The sequence below is a fragment of the Patiria miniata genome, unplaced genomic scaffold (genome assembly GCF_015706575.1).
Source record: "Patiria miniata isolate m_02_andy unplaced genomic scaffold, ASM1570657v1 HiC_scaffold_7, whole genome shotgun sequence".
Classification (NCBI taxonomy): Eukaryota; Metazoa; Echinodermata; class Asteroidea; order Valvatida; family Asterinidae; genus Patiria; species Patiria miniata.
In genome coordinates this window covers 46169929-46192403 of record NW_024037074.1, presented here as the reverse complement: position 1 = coordinate 46192403, position 22475 = coordinate 46169929, and the positions used below count along the sequence as shown (strand labels likewise).

The following is a 22475-nucleotide window of genomic DNA, read 5'->3' as shown; positions in this document are numbered from 1 at the left end:
GGTCAAGAGGCGGTATCTTGCCTAATTAATCAGTGAAACTGCATACGCCGTGGTCTATTACATAGACTAGGAGGGAGGGGGGGTGGGGGAGGCATGTTTTGTCCTTGATTCACTGATCATGTACATGGGACTGTGGGAAAACTTACGATTTGGTTGACTGGTGGAAGCGGGGTTGACGATGGAAGGCACAGAGAGAGGATTGGGCGCAAGGATTCCTTCCATTAGTTGCCGATTCCTCTGGAGAAAACAAAAATTCGAAAAATAAAAATATGATTCTGTATCCCACAGATTATCAGTAAATTGAGTGACTACTGGAAAGAGTTTAACCAGTTTGCGCCGGGGTTATTTTGACATTGACAGGACCTAGGCGCTGGATTGTTTTTCACAAACCTCAATGCCAGACGAGTTCAGGCCGTCATCTGTGGGTAGCACACCCTGATATTTCCGGCCTCGCTGGCTGTGAGCGGGTCACAGACAGATATTTCCGGCCTCGCTCGTTGCGTGTTTATCCGTTATCCGTTACGAATACCGCAAAACCTTTGCGTGTATGCACGTCATCCGACATGAACTGGTTAAAGGGCAAACTAGATTACTAGAATGACCTGCAAGAAATGCTGAAAACGAAGAGGCTTGACAATTTGGAACTACCTGTAGCACGCTCTCTGTGAAAAGTTGATATCTTCAGATGAAACAAACTCACTTAAAATAAGGATTCAACTCGAATGAACAATTCAAGTTGCCCGTCAGCCGAATGGTGTTAAAAATGACCACACACAAAAAAAGAACTGTGTAGGTTATTAACCACAATTTAGATAAAGAAAATTTGAAGAAAACAACAAGTTGTTCAAAGAATGACTCCACACTTTTGAAAACCTGTTTGGAATTGAACGTGTTGATCAAAATTTATTTCGTTTCCACGACTACATGTATGTTCTCGTCTCTGTATATTACTCAAATTTGCACTTCCAAGGGGCTCGCTGGCTGAATGAGCGAAACATGAGCTATTCTTTGACAGGTATTTAATCGAAGAGAAACGTTCAATGTCTAGTAGGGGGGGGGGGTAGGTGTAATGTAATACACAACCCATCAGGTCAAGAATTCTACTATGCAATATCGCATGTCCATCAAATCCCCATGTGAAAGATAAAAAAATGTAATCTGAGTTTATCACATTCAGTATAAACACCTCCCCCCCCCAAAAAAAAAAACACCCTGAACACAAAATAAAGTTAATTTGAGCTTTCAAGTGCCAAAACACAAACATTGTATAATTTATAAATTTGACCTGCTGCTTTTTTTTTTTAAACCATCTTTCAATATTGGATACCTGCAGTATTTAAATTCTTGAGAATTATCCAAAAGATTAAAATGTAAAGCTTGACTGACAACCATCACATTTTTTTGAAGTCATTTCTTGCGTTTACATCCTAAAGGTGACATTTGCCAATACAAGGGGAAACATAACTCCGGCACTTTCATCTTTTTTTTTCATCTTAACTCTGTACTTGAGAAAAAAAATCTGTGGATCAGAAACTAAAATTGCAAGTTTCTGAGGTGAGTGAGTCCTTTCCAAACTTTTGATCTAGACGGATTTTTGTATTGTCTACGGGCCAGTGCCAATCCCTGCTTGATTTCCCTAAGGGTACGTACACATTCTCATTTGGAAACTTAAAGTCCACACTTTTGGAAACTGTGACAAACAAGTTTGTCAGAAACCACAAGGGGAGAATCCCACCCACACAGGATTGGATAAAAGTCCACCGCGGGGGAAAACCGCGCCACAATTACTCTTCCTCGACAGATCACTTTCCTCAAAGATGACTCTCTAGTTGCCATGGTGACACTACATCCTGCATTGCCATCTCCCACCTGACAAGTTAAAAATCTATACCCCGAAGTAAGATTACCGTACCGCCGATTTTATCTGACCCGGGTATCGCCGGATTACTCTCCATTTTCTCCAGAGCTCTCTCTGATCTTGTTGTTCAAATAGAAACAAGTGACACGTCTCTGTCGAATGGAACAGCGGTTTTTAAAGGGACACTCTCCTCGAAGCGGATGTGTTGAGAGTGGATGTGTTGAGAGTTGATTGTGCGAGTCCGGGTGACCCTTTATATGACCCCTCTCAAATTTGCCAGGGTGGCCTTCTCCAGACATTTTGTTCTTGTTGGCTTAGGAGACTCAGGTCATGCATGTGAGTAGATGAAAATAATGTATTTGGTCAAATTGTGCCTGAGATCTTTACATAGTTTGAGTATAATTCTGAATTTCAATGTTAACAGTATGTTGGAAAGGACAATATTTTTCGGCACTAAAAAACAGTGCCATCTATTGTACAGCCGGCAATCCTGTCCCCCATTTTTTGATTGAAAATTGGCACTAAACTTTTCGGTTTACCAATCCTGGTTCCCTTTTACAATGATTTTTTTTTTTTCAATTCACGGCTGTCCCTTCTTTTCTCAGTTTGAACGCTACTGCTCTGATACAACTAGGGCTTGCAAGTCTGGTCTACAGATCATGGCACTAAACCTCATTAAATGTTGTTTAGAACAATCATAATCATCAATCATACTCATTCTGCTGAACAGTGGCAGCGAGTAAATTGATGAATGCGGAACGTCAACCGTAATTAAACTGCACGGCACACGTGTGGACCTAGGCATGATTACGTATTCTGAATATACTTACATGCGTAGCAAGCACTAATGGATTAATTGATCTTCTAGGCTTACTGTAAATTAGACATTGGATTGGCTGACACCTTTGCCAATAAGAATTAATGAATACTTAACTGAAGCTAGTGGGTGATTGTACTTTATATCCAATCATTCTTTGTTAAAACAAGGATTGATAGAATGTAGTGCGTACGGTCCAATTTTAAGGCAATTTACACAAATGTATCACTGATGCGCATTTCTTCCTAACTCATATAAAATGGTAATCTATACATGTACATGTAGAAGGCATCAATCTGAGACCTGTAAATTGCTTGAAGACGTTAGGCTCGCAGAATCTGAAATAGAGGTTTGTAATAATATTACCTCGATTTTCTCAAACCACACACTTAAAAGGTCTAACAAATAAGTCTTTTTCTGACAAAGTTTATTCCATTCAAATAAATTAAAGAAATGTCTGAGCAATTTCTCATTCAAACTTGTTATGTTATTGTTATTATACCTTCAAGTTTCCAGTACACAGTAAATTCTTATCTTCGACATCATCATGGTTTTCATAAATGTACAATTTTATGACATGCATTTGTGCGGGGTAAATTTAAATTCAACAAAATGATGTCAATTTTTCTTTTATAGCTAGTCATCACTTTGTTTGAGTGTCACATGATAACACCCATAGAGCTGCCTAACGGTCTCATTCATTAGAACATAACTATGACTTATCAGGCTATATAGGTAGCAGACCAGTATAAAATAAACTTCCATAGGCCCCAATGGTAAATGCTCCCACTTCAAAAATTCGAGAAAAATACTCACAACTCTCCAAGGTGTTCGAGACACACATCAAATTAAAGCTTATTTCATCATCTTTCATTTTCTTTTCAATTTTCGGGGGGTCAACTGATGACTTTTAGGAGAAATTTCCATCTGAAGACGATCACCCCTGAAAATAGTCCTGAAGCCCATCGCCATTTTGAAAAACGATGCCTACACTCCATTGCAAAATAGAGCGCTTTTAGGGTCCAAATTACATCCAAATTACACAGAACTGCAAGCTCCCAGTCCTGTGCACGGCTTCCACCCATATTTTTTACAAACCCTCAAGTTCATGGCCCACATCATGCTCAAATACTGAAGATTTTGAGGGCATGCAAATCGTGATTTGGCCGGCGTAGGCAATTTCGGACTGATTTACTGGTCTGCACCCATAAGCACCAATCCCATTATAGACAACTACATGCTGATCCTGTTATGCATGCATGGGTGTCCTCATAAGGACATGCATACCCCTGAGCTGTTTATGTGAGTTAAGGATTAGCCTATAATCTCATGGGAATACAGATTAAGACTTGTTAATAGGGTCACTTCGGGTCAAGTGTTCACAGACTGGGTTTAATTATCAATCTAGACACACACACACACATGTATGAGTACTACCAGTACCTGCAATGCTTAATGGATACATTCATTTTTTTGATAAATTTTACGTGATTAAACTAAAGAGACTTACGGTACATGTAAAGGTAGGGTAAATCATTTGTCATTTGTGCAATTTCATTTAAGCAACAACAGCGCTCAAAATCTAAAGAAGGGTGCTTAAAACAACCTACCTCATGAGCTTTTAGCTCTGTGAATGCTGCGTATTCTGAGAAAACAATATTTTAGGATCTCGGTTTCACTTCAAAAGTTAAATTCTGAGTCATGTTTAAATTGCACCCGAAATCAGCGTTCGGGACACGTTCTCATTGTGTCAACGCCTGTGCACAGCCATTCACGGCTTCGCCGCATTTAAAAACGAAATACTAACGGAAATTTCCAAAAATGCCTCTTTATATAAAAACACATCTTTTGAAATGACCTTCTTTTATTGTGTTCTTAAAAATGACAGCATGCAAGAAAAGAATAATTTCACAGGGAGTTAAGTGCCATTATCATCTTTAAACCAAGTACCGGTACCAGCATGCCTTACAACAATAATTTTGTCAGCTACTTTTTGGATCTAGCTGCAAGTGATGTTCTCTACCGTTCAGGTCAAAAGATGTAAGCTTTTTGTAGGAACATAAAAAAAAGATGATTTCCTCCAAAAGCAATAACCAAATTGCAAAAGATGATGCATACTCAAATTCACAACTCACAAATTAACGCCGTTTCACTCTGTCGCTTTCTTCAATCTCCCCCTCCCCCATTAGTCAAAACCTGGCAGCCTCTCTGTCAACAAAAGCCGAACCAACATTAATCACGCAATTTAAACCCTTTGTTTGCCGAGCATGCCCACCGTTGGAGGTTCAAAGCCTAACAGGCGGGAAAATGAAAATACAAAATGTGGAGCGCGGGACGTCGCTTTCCGAGCGACCCCATTTATAACAATTTGGACATTAGCGCGTATGTATGCTTTTTATAGGACGACGTGTGCACAATTTCCAATCATTGCTGGCAACTGCATTGCTCCTTGATGCGGGCATGAACGTAAATGACAGGTCCAGCAACGTTATTGTCAACTTGCATTAATAGCGGACATACGGACATAAGCGCATTGTATTCGGTTACATGAAAGAGGCCAGAGCTTTATTTCACATTTGTCACTCAAAATCTCCAGTTATTTTCAGCAAGCTTCATGTTTTTCTTATCGTCTCCACCATAAACATCGCTTGAGCAGATTGCGGTCAAATTTATTTGTCTAATTATTTTGGATGATTCATTCGTCCACATGGCATATGATGGAACAAGAATCTCCTCAAAAAACTCGGTCAATATGTTGGCTCTAAAATATTTATGCTTTTGTTGTGCATTCATGTGTGCCACAAAGGCATCTATCTTTTGGAGGTTACTTTTTCAAAATATGCTTCAGTAAATTTCTTTGTCTGACCGAATATACATGTAGCACCATCGCGTAGGAACCTTTCTCAACAACACTATACGTAGAGAAACCTGCACCCAGGAAAACTGCCATTATTTAATCAACCGACATACTAATGGGAAAATTTGTATTTTAACGACACTCTACACCACGCGTGTGTTCGTAACGTCTCAAATATCTGCAGGCATTGCCAAAAGGGCAGACAATCCGGAAATGAAGAAAACGGCGACTGCTCGCAAATGTTGGCTCAACCTGCTTGGGTGGGGGAAAGACAGGTGGTATCTTGAAAGAGAAATCAATGAAGGGACGGGACGAGACATTTAGGTACATGTGTCGCTCTGTGTACATCGCTAACGAGAACGCAGAGAACCCACACAGGATGTCATTATGCAATGCAATTTCCCTAATAGCCACTGCGTTTGCTGTGAGGTTCACAATTCAGCTATGCAAATAAAATGTATTGCATATATGTGTACACTCTTTTGGCTTACAAAATCTCCTGCAAAGCGAAGGATCAACATTTAATAAAGATCTACCAAATAGGGAGATAAGAGGTTTATTTACGGATGGAGTCCCGATACGAGAATAATTCTAATTACACTATTTTTGTTTTTACTTAAATTTTCTCTGGGAATGTTTCAGAATTCTCACAATCTTAACACTGACAAGAAGATGGCACGATTTTTCTGCATAAAAACAATTAGGCATCAAACCTCAAATTAGAAAAAAAGTGGTTAGGTTTGATAGTTGCAAAATGAGGCTATAAACTGATAACTTGACAAGCAATAATTGAGTATCGTTAAAATGAGCAAAGTAGAACATGTATAGTACGCACTTCAAGGAAAATGGCTTAACCCTAGCAGCACTCTTAGTATATGGACAGACAATAACTTGTGCGCTATACACTGACAAACTGTAAGCTCCATCGTACAAAAAACACAGACATTTTTCAACAAAGTTTCTGTGTTGACCAAGTCTCCCAAAAGCCGATACCCAAAGACGTCAAACTTCAGTCAAGATAATAATGCGAGATCTACGATGCTGGTTAGTCATTACCTGGTTAAGAACGGAGCTCTAGTACCCTCAGGTCTCGTTGCGGGAAAGAACACATTTGGTATACAAGTATACCAGTCAGGATTCCGAAAGAAATCAGGTCTTCGATGAGAAGAGACAAGATGAAGTGAAACGAGGGAAGCCTCGTGAGTGGTTGCCATCTCAGTATGAGAGATGGACTTGTTATAAGCACTTAGAGGCACTCTTTCCTGTGGTGTTAAAATTGCGGACGGCTACGCCAGACACGCGCACCCACGGGCAAAGCCAGTGAGCCAAAGGGATGCATTAGCGAGCATTTATTTGGATTGCGACCTGCCGCACTGGAATACAAAGCGGCGATCGGCTTAATGAAGTGTCAATCTGCTGTTGTTTTTGCTCCGAGACGCAGTTGCTGGCTGAGTATACATTTTGCTAAACCTCAAAGGCAAAGGGAAGCTGCTGAAATAATATTATCCTGCCAAGTCACGCCTCTTTATTACTAAGTCAACATTCACTGTTCTTTCAGCGTGGAAGCAAAAACATCAAGATTGAAAAAGACTTCGAGTTTGGTACACGCTTTTCCCTGGATAACAAATTTCCACTTTATATTGTATTGACATAACTTCTGGCAGTGCGCCTTAAAAGAAAACAGGAACATTAATTTGCTACGGTAAATACTGCCACCAAAGCATCTCCCTGACAACACATCTCCCACAAATTTTTGCAAACAGTATCCAGAAGGAAATCCACGGTTGGAACACTTTCGCTAACAATTTTAGGCAATGAATTCCACTCTTGTCACAAAAGTCCCCCCAAATTTTCAAACCTGCGTGACCCAAAGCCTAAAAATATTACAACTTCGGAATTCTGCATTATATCAGTCGAAAAAATTCAGGACTTCTGCAAATATTTAAACTTGCCCGCCTACCTGGATTCTGTCCTCAGTTCCGCCCAAATCTTTATAAACTCCCGGCATTGTCGCGACTGCGGCCTCAATCTTCAGATCGTACGACGAGTGTCGACGCGAAGTGATGGCAGCCACCAAACTGCGCCTTGCCCCGTTCACTCGGTCCAGAGCGCCCCTTTTCAAGCTCATGATAAAATACGGCTTTTGTACGAATCTATGCCAAGGTCCATTTTTGCTTGTTTCAATCGAAACCTACTCAACAAAGCTGTATCCTGGAGCGTTCTTCCTCATTTCTGAACAACAAAGTCAAACCTTCCAGCAATGAGAAACCGAGAAGACAAATAGAAACTCTTTCATTCAGTCCAGAGGCATAGACAAGGTTTCTGTTTGTTTATTTTCCCTGACAAAATAAAGAAAGATGTCACGGAACTGGCTGGTTTTCAAAGTTCTGTTGACAAATATACGAGGTGGCAACATTTACCAGCGATTCATTTCAGTTGATTGGAAAAGCTGAATAGCGTAAAGTTTAATAACACTGAGTAATGTGTACTTTGACAGACACACCAGTTTTACGATTTGCACAGGAAGATTGGCCTTACGATAACCAACTTGCCTGACATCGCTCTATTTGCTGACTGCATTTAATGCAGGCATCTAACCCACTTCAATGCTGATCCTACGACGAGATAGCCACTGGTGGTCCAACAAGGAAGCTTCAGCCGAAAAAATAGTTTCAACTTTAGAAGTCAACTGCACGCACAATAGATCGACACTGAGTTTTTGACACCAACATATTCACATGATACACGCTTCAATACCTTTTACAAAAACAGTTTGAATAGAACCAGTTACGCCCCATTTCCAATGCTTACAAAATGTTTTCAAAACCCAACATCACCAGTTAGAACTTTCAATTGTGTTCAACAAACAATTTCCAGAAATCACAGACATTGTTCCCTTCCCGAATGCAAGGCATCAATGGCACTCCTAAAATAATCTGAACAGAGGCTGCGCCACTCCTTTTAATTTTTTTTACTCAATGCAGGTGACAGCAACATGGATCGATGGGGAAAAACTAAATATATTACACAAATGACAAATGAAAAATAGGAACAAATGTAACTAGAAATATGTTTGTGGACAAACACCGCTGTTCCGGCTGTTTGAAATGACTCTGTGATGACGTCATCATTACGTCACTTCAAATTTCATCTTCATCCCGGTTTAGGTATATTTACCAAGTTACAATCAAATCGGACCTATAGTTTTTACATAGGCCTTAGAAGAATACCGGGTCGATACAGGGTCTTGAAAAATGCACCTTTAATGTGACGTCACATGACACACGATGACATCATCCTGATGTCAAGGTTCAGAACACATCTGCAGGTGGCTGTCAATGTCTGTGCCAAGTATCAAGTCACTTAGTACTCAAAAGAGAATTGTTAATTCCTTAGAAAGTTTACTTTACTTTCAAATGTTTGCTCTCACCTCCCAAATCATCTTGAAATCTTTCTGTTCCACTCTGAGTAGCTCACAGAACTCGCTGGTGATGACGGTAGCGTGCCGTGGCGAGTCGTTCAGAACCGATTCGCCGAATGCTGTACCAATGCCTAACGTGCATATCGTAACCGCCTCCTGACAAAATATTAAAACTGTGTAAATTTCTCCTTTTTGGTTAAATTCTACACGATTTGTTTTTATGTGTGTTTATACTTAGTAAGTAACAGTTATCGTTCACAGTCTGTTTTGTTATGCATGACGTAGGTTGCGAGGTCACCATGAGGGCCCACGACCTCTTTGGGGTGGTCAAGAGAGCGGAGGGATTAAGCCACAACACTGAATGCAGAGGTCATGACGACCTCGCAAGCTACATCATGCTTAACAAAACAGACTCTGAAAGTTAACTATTATTTCTGTCAATATGACAGAGTCCAATATCAGTTTCCATGCGGCTAAAATGCACATACTGCAAAATAATTTTACATTCCAAATTTCATTTTTGTATAAAACAATTCTGTCACTTTCCTTTTTGTTTTTTTTTACCAACAAATGTTTTTTTTCAAACCAACCTTTGTATTTCCAATTTCTCTGTCGCTGACATTCACGTCCAACGTTCCTGAAAGTACAGCGTACCAGTTGGTGCCGATGTCTCCTTGTCGAAATACTGCGAGGCAAAATAGTAATCAAGTATATGAACACAGTGTTAATGCAATGAAGCCTCTCCTTGCACAGCCCATTAACACTGTAAGTAGGCCATCAGCCTCGGTCCAAAATTTTGGCCACCGGTATCAAATGAGGGGAATAATCGTCATAGCGATTTTTGGCAAGATATACATGTACACCTCCAGAATTGGAAAATATGTGATAGCATTGCAACGGTGGCAGCTTTTTGGGTGTTATCACCCTTTTTTCCAAAATGGCCATCAAAATGCTTGTTACCACTCTAGGGGCGGTATACCTTGTGCATGCGCACTATAATCATTTATGCCCTGATTTGATACTGACCAAACCCCCAGGCTGACGGCCTAAAGTAGAGATTGACACTGAAATATTTTGACACTGTAAGTAGAGATTGACACTGAAATATTTTGAAAATGAAAGAGAACAAATTAGTTGTACGGTATACGTATCGTGATCTTCAATACTAGATCTTCAATCTAATATCAGAGCTACAATTTTGCTGTCGCGCTTGACAAAGAAAATGAAATAGATCGATGAGAAATTAACGGAGATTGGGTTGTAAATTGCACTGTGTACGGTACTTGTCACATCCAGCAAAATCATCCAAAACTCTTGAAGGTTTTAGGACTGAAATTTCTGTACGTTGATCATGTTGATGAACACCTTCATGGTACTGCCTTCAGATTTTACTTGAAACAATCTAGGTCCTTCATTTTCAGAATTTGTAAGAGCATTAAGGGCCCTTTCTTGAATTCATCTTTTACATAATTTAATACGTACACAACAGAGCAATTGTTGTTGACAAATACAATACAACTTTAATTCGACTCTCCTAATCGACTTGATTAAGATGTAATGTATCGAAAATGTTCATGACTATAATGTTGAGTACACTTTAAATAACGTATGCACAGTCTTCCCTTGCCTGTGGGTATGCACACAATGACCGTGAATCTAATAACGAGACTGACCAGGACACGGTGCGCTCGGGGAGCTCGGTTATTGCATTACGATTACTCTGTGACCCATAATGATTGAATGATGTACATAGCACCAGACTGCCATACAACATGGCCGCGTCCCAATTGCCTGGCTACGGCTACCAGTAAACATACATGTCTGTGAGATGCGGCTTCAGCTAGGCCTACTTCTATGTAATTGCAAGTCGTAGCCGCATAATTTGGACGCAACTTATTAAACACAGGGTCTTGCATCCGGACTTCTCCTCAACACTCATTACAAAATCTGCACATTTTCCTCAACTTGAGACCTTTACATGTACCGGTACATGTACATACATTAAGGACAGGTCCTCAAAGCTATGGAAATTGTATAGGCTGCGATGGGTTCTATTATCTAACCATTCCCTCTGATTGACGTATATACATGTAGAAGTACATTTTAGTTCAGGGGTGCATCGCCAACATTGGCAAATGATTTTCTGTATTAGATATACACGTATATAAATGCACAAAAAGGCTGGGAATGTTCCGGGAGTGGTTTACGCAGCCCTGATGTAAATTAATGCAATATGCGGGGAGATTGCAGTGCCTATATATGTGATGCGATCAAGCTATTAAGTGAGTCGTTTGTTGGCAATTCTGATTTTAAGATACTGCCCAAAATAGGTCAGTATAGGAGTGGAAATTTCAAAATTGACTTTTTTTGGGTAAAATCGGAGGGCTACATTTATGTCCTCTTTCATGTCAACTATTTTTTTCTGAGAAAAACTCACGATAAAGTAGTTAAAAATGTGAGTTTTGCTAAGGACTTAATATTCAATAACCTGAAATAAAGCATGTTTATTGTTGCTTAATAAATTAACACTGCAATTTTGAATCGTTGATTTCTCTGTTTGATTTCTCTGTTTTCTTCTTTCTGATTCCTGTGTTCTAATAAGTCCCATAACTTCTGAATGGATGGTGGTATATCCACATGGGGTTTTTACCAAATATAAACTGAAAGATAGCTCTATCAAAAAAAAAGAACAAAAAAAAGAAGATAAGGGCCGACAAATGACTCATTGAGCTTGAACACATCACATACCGGTATAATCTTCACTATTTAATATTCAAATTAAGTTGACCCTATAAGATAGGGCAACATTGGGTTACCTACATGTACATGTCATGCATGTAGGTTCTCACTACAGATGAATCTGGGCAATTGATCACTGTACAGTCAAGACGCCCCCCAGTAATGGAGGCATTGCGCCACAATCACATATTAGAAAATTCGTCATGGAGGTTCCTCATACATGTACATGTTCAGTAATCATATGCCCAGATTTGTCTAAGATAATGAGCAAATGTTCGCAGTGTTCCGGCCCCCTTATCCCACAGCTATTTTTAACATCACACTCTCCGTAATGATGACAGGCGAGGTATGCCCACGATAAACCAATCAGGCACTATCCCCGTCCACAAAGACTATACTACACCACGGACCCGATCATGAATTATCATCTCTCATCCCCGTACTGAATGGATTCTGGCATGTACTTTAAGGCATCTCTCTCTACAGCAGGGCTATTTCGAGAGACTTAAGATGGCGTTGATTGAATGTGACTTTTCCGAGAGATTCCTTTTTCTTCAGTAATTAAGGGTGGGACGTAAGACTGCGATTCAAACTAATGATTATAGATTATAGTGCACTGCCTCTGTGCAGACTTCAATTGCGTTTTAAGGGCTAAAAAATGGATATTAATGGAAACATCTGCAGTAATTATAACCAAATTTTGCACCCGATTTAAATATTTGCAGCCATTACCTGTGTTGCGGTTTGGCCAGTAGGTTTGAAAATTTGCAATACATGTTTTTTTTTCCAACGAAAATAATGCTCATTACATTCGTCATTCATTCATTTGTTTTTATTTGTATTTCTTTTAACCTCGCCTGCATTTGAGGGCAAATAAAAAATGACATCAATAAATAAACTTTATCCCCACATACTCCAAAACATGACAGAGAGCATTCAAGACATTACAATCAACCAAACAACCTATCAAGCCATGTTTAACGGGGTGATTTCATTAGCGTCCGTTCCCACAAAAGGGCTCGATTCATTGTGCAAACAATGTCCTCCTAGCAACACGAGGTTCCATCAATAAAAAATATCCTCATTTTACAGTCGATTCTGTTGCAGGACATGATTGTAACCGTTGCTCAGAAATTAACGGATGCATTTAACAATAGCAAAAAAGCTTGTGACTGCTGAAAGGAAATTTACTTTGTGTACATTGTGTGGTTTTCACTTACGGTTGTTAGAAGAATAAATCAGCATGAATTGGGCGTTCATTTATTCTTCAACACACTCAAATATTGCAGGCACACATGTGCACTTTTCAAAGCTTCCGGGCTGAGTATACATGCACTTTTTAAATTGTTCTCACGATTAAACATACGTGCATGACATACATTTAAATACACATTTCCGCCCCGAATCCTTCAAAATCCTCTTTGCCAAAGTGGACGAACTTGGAGGATTTGAGGTTACATGGCAAAAGTGCATTACTGATTTCGTAGGATACACTGCTAAATCCAACAGAGTCAGACAGGTTCTCACTGAGCCGATTGCAGCTACGCGATGTCGCGCACTGATCTGACGAATTAAAGCAACCGCGCGTGCATCATGCCAATGCTTGCGCGCCCTTTGCCAAATAACAAAACGAACTACTAATTTAAATTTCCTACGGAGCGTCTTAAGAAGCACCGTTGGAAAGGCCTTCTTACGTTGATTTCTTCAAAATGACAGCTTGCCAGAAAGAATAATTTCACAGGGAGTTTAGTTCCCTTACTTTCTTTCAACCAAGTATGTTTTTCAACAATAATTACGCCAGTTACTTTTTGGGTAGCTGCAAATGATGGACTATAGCTTTAAAACCTAGATGGGCATTGGCCTTCAATTCTGCTCGCAGATTCGATGATGAAAACAAGTGTATCATGTGGATGCATGCTGATGAGAAAAATCCGATCCTCAGAGTGCTTAAGGATGATCTAAATACATCAATCACAGCGCATCATTATACAAACATACACATGATCAGTCCGGGCCTTAAACCAGAAACAAAACCCGTCCCTCGTAAAACAAGCAAACAGAATGGTTGTCTCTACACGCAGCCATCACTCTAACTTGATACGGAGCGCTTCTTGAGAACCACTCCAGTGCCGCACTTCAGTTGAAACGCAATCCTCTTTTAGCGTTACAACCGCTGTCTTGTTCAGAAGATTTTAATACAGGCTCAGGCTTGTCTATTTATAACAAATGGATGAGCGCGGACGGGGAAACCTAACCCTCCCCTCGCAAGATTTCATTTCGTTTTGTTGTTGTTGTTGGTTGATCGTGATTTGCCGGAGTGATTTGAGAAGTTGAAATTTGGGGGGGGGGGGATGAATTACATCTGAATTTGTCTGGCTTTCTTGACTAAAAGGGCACTGATCTGAGAATATCTGACACCTTGTTACTGGGAAAATCTGTTAATAAGAAAAAAATTATCACCTTCACACGCATCACACCGGTGGGTTTAATTTAAAACAGGTTTTGGAATCTGAAAACATGATAAATGTACCAGTACTCGACAGACCCATACCAGTCAGTTGGAACCAAAAGAAAAACTGACTTTGACATTTGTATACCTGAAATTATACATTGAAGCTTTGAGATTTCTCAAACCAACTTCACTTAATGCTGATCACGAACACCCAGCCCTGCTTTGATTGCTAAATATGGTAGTCAGAACTACAATAACTTATCAATCAAATCTTCTCTCTCCTCTTCCGACAAAAATTCTATTCACACTATGTTAGCATCTTGCCACTTGTATCAACATTAAATAATAAATAATAAATAAAAACCAAGCCGGCCCCCCCCCCATTTGTACAGTTTGTAGGTTGCACGACTGTGCCAACATATGTTTGAGTGGATCTGAAAACAAAACAGGTCCACATGATCCAGGTTGTGCGAACCTTCTGAGGACTAAGCCAGATCCACACAAGGTTTCACCGAGCTTTGGAAAACAGGTTTAGAGGCATTTTTGAGTTAGGTTTATCCGTCGCAAAATGAAGAGGAACACTCAAGAAATCATGCTTGAAAAAAATGGGTTGATGAGTATTCGCATTGTTTCTCCGGTTTTTCTTAACTACACGAAGGCGAGGGAAAGAAATGTCCACACTAGGTAATAAGGCAGGCCTGGGTGCACGTTTGTGGATCACTGCCTCAGCTTGTATGTGGTTACAATCCGACCATTAACGATCCAATCACTGACGAGCCCAGGCAACCTTGACTAATCAGGTGACAGCCTAAGCAAGTTAAAGTTTTCACTCAACTGATCATTCTCCAACCCCCCCCCCCCCCACCACCTGTACGTCGCATTTTAATGTAAATGTCACACGGTTACATGTTATTCCAACTACATCCAATTCAACTATTATTGGGTTAGCTGGTTTTTGTGGAAAACGAAATGTCAGAAAAACGAGACGTGACATTTTAACAAGGTTTCAAGACTGGAATGTATAAATGTGAAAATAAAATCAAGTCAACGAAGCCAAAAGTGTTCCCTTTTTCTTTTTTAACCTAGATTCTAGTTCATTCATTTGATAAAAAAAAAATTCATCTTAATTTTATTTTGCCATAGAAAACCACAAATACCGGTGCGACTGATGTACATCGTAATTTTCACAAAAAGGTCAATTTCTGGCTAATTTTGAAAAGTGGGTTTTCAAATTTCAAATTTTCAAATAAAACAGCCCGAGTGCCCCACAACGAAAACAAATCCAAAAATGTATGGGGTAAATGTTTGTACTATATTAACCCAATTTAAAAAAAAAAGGGCAGTATGCTCGTTACTGGAACAAAGTTGTTGTTTTTGTTTCCCTTTGGTTTCAGTCCGTGCATTCATGATTTAATTATGCATTGCCTTGGCTAACGGGATGACATTTTTCTTTTTTTTCCCTTCCTTGTCTGGTTCGTTGGGTGTCGTCACGACTCTTATCAGGCCCCGCCGGGGCAGTAAATAAATTGTGCTTATTGTACAACTACATGTAGTTGGTTTCAAGGCAGCACATAACACATTTCATGTTCATCTTCTCCCACAGCATCATCGAGGCAATAGCTGAACTGTCGCTGAACCAGCTTACACAACGAACAAAAATCCTGATCAATATGAAATTTAAAAACAACTTTTCCAAAATAAGTTTTTTCATTTTTCGTTAAAGGGGGTAGTCCTTTGCAATTTTCAAAGTGTTTTTTTTTTTAATTGGAATTTTTTTTTGGAGGGGGGAGGGATAAAGTACTGTCGAAATAATTAATCGATATTACTTGATTATTCGATATTATTTTGATATGGATATCACCGATAGCAATTATTTAATCAAATTGAAATTTCGAAATTTTCGATATTGAGGAATGATAACGAAAGTGCGTCAGATTATCGTCAAAATAAATCTCCCGTTTGTGTTTTTAATTTTTGTTTAACGTCTGCTGTAGGCCCTATAATAAAATAAAACTCAAAATAAAAACATCGCGAAATGCCAAGTGGCGTTGCTTTGTGCTCTGCGTTTGCTGGAATTCGCAGTCTCCCCAATAAAAAACCTCAAAAGAAACCGCCCGTTTGGACAAACTGCCAATGCTGCGATTTGTTTCTAAAAGTTTGAGCAATATGCTCCTGAGAAAGCTGTAGAAAATTGGGACTTTAATAATGTTAATTTTTTTTAATCAAAGTGTCATCTTCATGGTCTTTAACTTTTACATGGGATAATTGATATAGAATATTCTCGATACTGGATTTCCGATATATCGATAAGTAGGGATGTCATTTGAAAACGCATGATCCACTGTACTTTCCTGGAGTACCATACAACCAAAAAGACACATGGACAAAGTAGTGATGTCATATATGCCTCGTTAGTACAAAGCTGACGACCGACCGCTCACGGGGGAGGTTGGACTACCTTCTGCGGAGCATGTTATCCTGCCCATTTGGCATGACATTCCCATTATGTGACACTGATCCCTCCACAGTGATCTCACATTGCACTGTGTAGTGCAATGTACAGTATTGCTGTACCCGTACTTGTAAGGTATTTTTGCATAATTTTTCACAAAATTTTCATCAGCACCGGTTCAGTTTGTTTGTGCATGGCCCAATTTTAGCAGAAAATATTGTATGGTAAATGTCTGTGTTGTGCAGTGTGCACAAAGCAGCCGAGAACCAGTCGCCAACAGTGTAGATCGCATGGCATTTTAGCTGGTAACCTAGCTGTTTTTGCAAAGCAAATACTATTAGCAAATTTTGAATTAGTAAAAGGGGATTTTATGCGGCACCTCACTCGTCACTTCTTGGTTCTTGGTTGGTTCGTCTCCTAAATACACCCCGCATGGGAGTTTATACAGGAGACCAGAATACCAACTTCTGTTGGTATTTTTTTTGGGGGGGGGGGGGGAACTTCCGGTGAAATCAGATAACTGATTCAGTTTAAATAAAATTAGAATAGCCAGATTTTGAAATCTTCGATTTCCCCCCCCCCCACTTACATTTGGTAATTTTTTTTGATTTTGTTACTATTAGTTCATTTTTATTAATATTAATGTTATTTTTCAAATGTGTCAGTGCAGATCGTCTCATGTTAATTCTTATTATGCATCCTGTCCCCAACCCGCCACCTGAGGTTTGCCATTCCCAAAGCCAAATATATTGTTTATGTATGTATGCGCACTGTAATCGCACCTAGGTGTAACAAGCAAGCGCCTTGCCTCGGCACAAAAATGCCAAGCCCGACACATGTGGCAATCATTCGTTCCCCAAGCACCACAGAGCTACACAGCGCAGCCAAAGTCTGGCACCCAAGGTCCAACCGTCTGACAACGAATATAACAAGAATTAATTAACTGATGTTATCCCGTCTAATCATTCGCGGGCTGCTGAACGAACAGCCATGGATTCTCAGGTTAACGAGCAATCTGCTCGTTATCTCGGACGCGATGCATTTTTCATGGCTGCCTAATAAGTCAGTCTGCGCTCAGTCATCCTTGTGAATTTAATTTTGGCCTTATCTCTTGCAGTAAAAGATGATCTATGGGTGCTGTAACTTGAAGCCACACACATACACCTGTTATTCCCATTTTCATACAAAAATTCTGCAATACGTACGTGACCTTGCAGTCAACAGTGCGTAACGTACAAAATTAATAACGTGCATTCAATTTTAATCAGCTCATATCACTTTACGATCATTTGAGGAAACCAAATTATAAATTTAATTTCTCATACACCGTGTAGCATTGTTGCTTTTAAACAATTGTAACATGATTTTCCAGATATATATAATCTTTAATAAATTATGGCAAAGTCAATGGTTTATGCATATTAGCTCCCACAGTTTTTACGTCGAAATCAGACAGGTTATTATTATTCTTTCTCTACTTCAGAATAAAAAAGAAAATAATGAGACAGGAAAACAATTGGATTTACATTTATTGCAACAGGATTCTAATTTTTACTGAAGATTTGTGATGGTTCGGGAGGTTTTTTTTAATTTATAAATCAACATTGACAATTTTTTTCATGATTCTTTATGTCCTGCCCTATGAATGTTATAATGCAGCAGGTCTACCGGGTATATACCGTATGTCAGCGATGATTGAAAGGCGATAAATAAAATTCTGTCATCAAATGTCAAGGAAGGGGCTCACATTACAGCCGGAAAAAAAAAAAAAACCCAGAAAAAAATGAAGAGTTTTGTTTAAACTCGTCTCTACTCACGTGTAATTCCCTTCTCCAGATCTTCGTAGTAACCATAGCAACAAATCTGTTGCAGCAGGAGAGGATGGATCTTCTCGAAGGCTTTGACATCTTTGAGACGAGAGTAGATAATGTCCAGGTCCTCGCCCGTTCGTTCTGATGGCCTGAATTAAACAAAAAAAGCAGAACGTTGCGTGTGCATCACGAGAGAAAAGAAAAACGCTCTAAATTCAACCGGGCAGACAATATCACACTTTACAAAGTTTGCACATGTTGATATGTGATGCCTAGTTTACATTACTTTGTACATTTAAAATACTAGACTCCACTCAAGAATATGGAGAAAAAAAAAACCAAAAAAGCATGATTGGTTTACAGAAAATTGAATCTCAACTGGGGAAAACAAGCGAGCCGCGTTGAAATTAATTTCTGTAGGGGCCTGAAGCCTTTGACAAACTGAGCACTCGGCTCAAAATGAAATCTTGGAAGCAGCTGTGCATATTGGCCTCACTTGTAGCATCGTAGGCTGTGCAATGAGTGTACCTGAAACACGTCTCCCTACAAAACACTCAAACTAAGAAAAAAAAGGCGATGCAGAAATTGGATGAAAGGAAAGTAATTTTCAAGAGCCTCAATACTTGGAAATGTGCAGTTTTGCAATTAAGAAACGTCAAAATTTAATTTTGGAGGACATGATGCTTGGCAATTTGCCAGTTTTTGAAATGAGGACATTTTTTGGTGTATCGAGTTGGGATTATTTTTATATGTTTTGAGAAAGCTACGTGTATTGGGAAAATGACATTCTCTGGATTGGTAATGGTTGCACAGAACTTTTTAAAACTGTTTATGAATTTGGCAAAAATCCTTTTACCTTGTAGTGTAAAACAACAGTATGGAACTGAGCAACACAAAAGGCTTCATTTTCATACACTTAAACAAAAGTTACACACAAAAAATAACAGTGAATACACAAGGGAAAACCTACAATATTCCTGTAAATTGAACACGTCAGTGAAATGTCAGCAAGAGTAAAAAATATGCATCTTGCTAAGATGGTATCATCTTGATTTATCACCCTCGAAAATCCCTGCCTACAATGTGTGCACATCCAATAATTGCTCGTCAAATAACTAAAGCCTCGGAACTGACGAAATACCAGCCAAATCTGGTCAGAGTACAGCGTCGTCGCTTGGAAACCCATCCACGCAGGCTGCTTTATTCTTAAGTGCCATCTGAAAAGTGTCTAGAGGATTGTACCGTTTAGTAATTGTACGGTTTAGTAATTTCTGGCAAAAGTCTCCGCTTAAAAATACCTCGCCAATCATTTGCCCTTTATGTACTTAATGTGCGAGTGCATATGCTACGTCTAAAATTATTCACTAGTGTATTAGATGATGAAGACATCATTAGACCTGTGGGGTTTTTTTCCCTCCAGATTCAATCATCAACTGCGGTTACTTGTAGGGCAAGATACTTTACCTTCCTGGAAAAGTCGTGACAATTAAATTTGAAAAGGAAAAAAAATCTGGCTGGGGATTTATGAAAGTTTTACATCCCCGGAAAGGAAAATGATATTTTGACTGTGATTGATTGCAATGCCCGTGTCTAATAGCTATTTTTGTCAGCGAGGTACATGTACAATGTATCAAATTCTGGATTATATTTTTAAGATGTGATTTCTCTTTGGCTTGAAATGTATTGCTTAAAGTCCAGTCAGTGCAAGACTATTACTTCTGTTTTCCACATTGTAAGGATCGTCGATATCAGAATTTTCAATAATCGATATCGATAATAATCGGAAATCCAATATCAAGAATATTTGATACATGTATGAAATTATCGATTATCCCATGTGAAAGTTAGACCATAAAGATGACACTTTGGTTTAAAAAAAAAAAAAAAATAAGTCCCAATTTTCCTAGGCTTTCTCTGAAGCATATTGCTAAAACTTTTTGAAACATATCTCAGCACCTGACAGTTTGTCCAGAACGGGCGGTTTCTTTCGAGGTTTTACATTGGAGAGACAGCGAATTCCAGCGAATGCAGAGCACAAAGCGTCGCCACTTGGCATTTCGTAATGTTTTTATTTGAGTCACAATTTTTTTTATTTTACAGCTAATGATAAACACAACGAAGCACAAATGGGAGATATATTTTTTGACGATAATCTGGCGCATTTTCGGTATCATTCCTCAATATTGAACATTTTGATTTGATTACAAAATTGCTATCTGCGATATCCATATCAAAATAATATCGAATAACCAAGTACATTAATATTGATATATCTACCTTGCTTACCACATTGTCATGGTAATTACTAAGTATACAATGTTTAACTGTTTAGCTTGATATGGGCTACCTTCCTGGTATTAAAATTAACCTAGCTGAAATATCTGTCGTGATTCTGTGATAAAAATCACATTACCTTTTTTTCAGCAATATGACAGATCACCAACATCAGAAACCTTTTGTTTTCCCATTTTCGTCTTCTCAAAGCGTTGGCAATTTTCTAATTAAGTGTCTTGCCCCATGTGCACGGGTACCGCTTGGTTACCAGGTAACAGATCGAGAAGCAAAGAGCGAGGAAATAACGCAATACTGGATAAGATCTGTTCGAGGGATCCTTGGAACTGATATTGCCAGTGTGCCCAATTTCACAGGTGAATTAAAGTGGTGTTATCATTTGATGGAGGGGGAAATGCTTCAGGCTTCAGACCGCAATAACATGCTGACATGTTCACAAATCATTCTGGCTGATAGGAGAATTGAAGGGAAAAATACAAATGCTGGGCTCAAAAGTCAAGTTAAAGTTACATGTTGAGTAGATCATTTGTCATTTGAGGATTTTTTTCGTTTGAAAAAAAACCCTCAAACGAAAAAATATTAGACATGAATCTGGGGAAAGAATATAGTTATCCAGATGCCACTTCAGCGGTTGTGTACAAAGTCTATAGAGAGTCAAGAATTTTTTTAAAGTATTTTTCAGTCCCAGATTCATGTATTTTGAACATTTTTGCAATGACTGAGATTTATTCAGATAATATATGAAGAAAAAAGTGGCGTCAGGTTGCAACATTCTTTCTGAATCTGAAACTGAGAAACATTTCCAGTTTTGTTAGGAAATACTCAAAAAAGGTTCTTGTCTCTCCATAGACTTTCTAAATTCTACACAACCGCTGGAGTGGCGTCTGGACTACATTCTTTTCCATCAAAATAGGTAAATTGTAACTAAACCTGATGTGTAGGCCTAAATGTTTTGTGCATTAGGTCATGTAGGTAGAACGGAAAGATTTCCATATACGAAGTTCACTCAACACCCTGTGTACAAACCCCATGAGATTGGACTGAAAAATTCTAAGTGTTTTCTAAGAAAATGCTTGTATTTTCTCACTGCTCAAATTGACTTTGATGACATGAAATTGCTACCTGGGGGCTTGTTACTGTTAGTCAATACAGAGGAAAATTAGTGAACTTCGTATATGGAAATCTTTCCAGGTAGAACTTACTCAGCCTCATGATAGGCGTAAAACAAAGTAAAAACATAAATCTTTCTGCAAATAAACTGCATAGGGTTGTACATTTGGACTGACATGACTGAAGAGTAGAGTATACATTTATTTTAGCACAATCATGACGATATGTTTCGTCAACCGCGTTCTCATATCACCCTAAAGCCCCTAGCAAAACACCAAGCAATGGCCAGTGCGACCCCGAGGAGACCCGGAAAAAAGCAGCGACTTACCGCTTATCCAAGCAGGAAATCCATTCGGCAACCATTTTCCCTTCCGGAGTTCTCGGCGTGATCGAACTGGTGGTAAACCAGACGGTTGAATTTTGGATGATGTGCACCAAAGGTAGCAGTCAGCTGCGACCAAAATAAGCCTCAATAACTAACCATACCGATTTATCTCAAAACAGCATTGAAAAGAGTCAAGAATTTAGTGAAAATGTAGCAGACAAGTAGTTAAGAAATCTAGACAATCCGATTGCAAGTGCACGTCCATGCAAGCACGCCGCACAAACGAATTTGATTACATTGGCGCGCGCGCGCTTTGATGTGCACACACATGTGTCTCGGGC

The 22475-nt window shown here is 39.1% G+C and overlaps 1 protein-coding gene across 3 annotated transcripts in view; it reads right to left on the bottom strand.

Annotated features, from left to right (window-relative positions):
* Positions 1-22469, bottom strand: part of LOC119745608 (rap guanine nucleotide exchange factor 4-like) — a 51434-nt gene extending 28965 nt beyond the window's left edge. For all 3 annotated transcript variants that reach the window (XM_038222092.1, XM_038222094.1, XM_038222093.1), the window contains exons 1-5: positions 22138-22469; positions 18414-18556; positions 9544-9638; positions 8963-9109; positions 147-237 (exon numbers count right to left, since the gene is read on the bottom strand). In XM_038222092.1, coding sequence (XP_038078020.1) covers positions 147-237; positions 8963-9109; positions 9544-9638; positions 18414-18556; positions 22138-22172 — 511 coding nt within the window. In that variant the 5' untranslated portion in view covers positions 22173-22469. The remainder of the gene's footprint in view (positions 1-146; positions 238-8962; positions 9110-9543; positions 9639-18413; positions 18557-22137) is intronic.
* Positions 22470-22475: the final 6 nt, after the last annotated feature.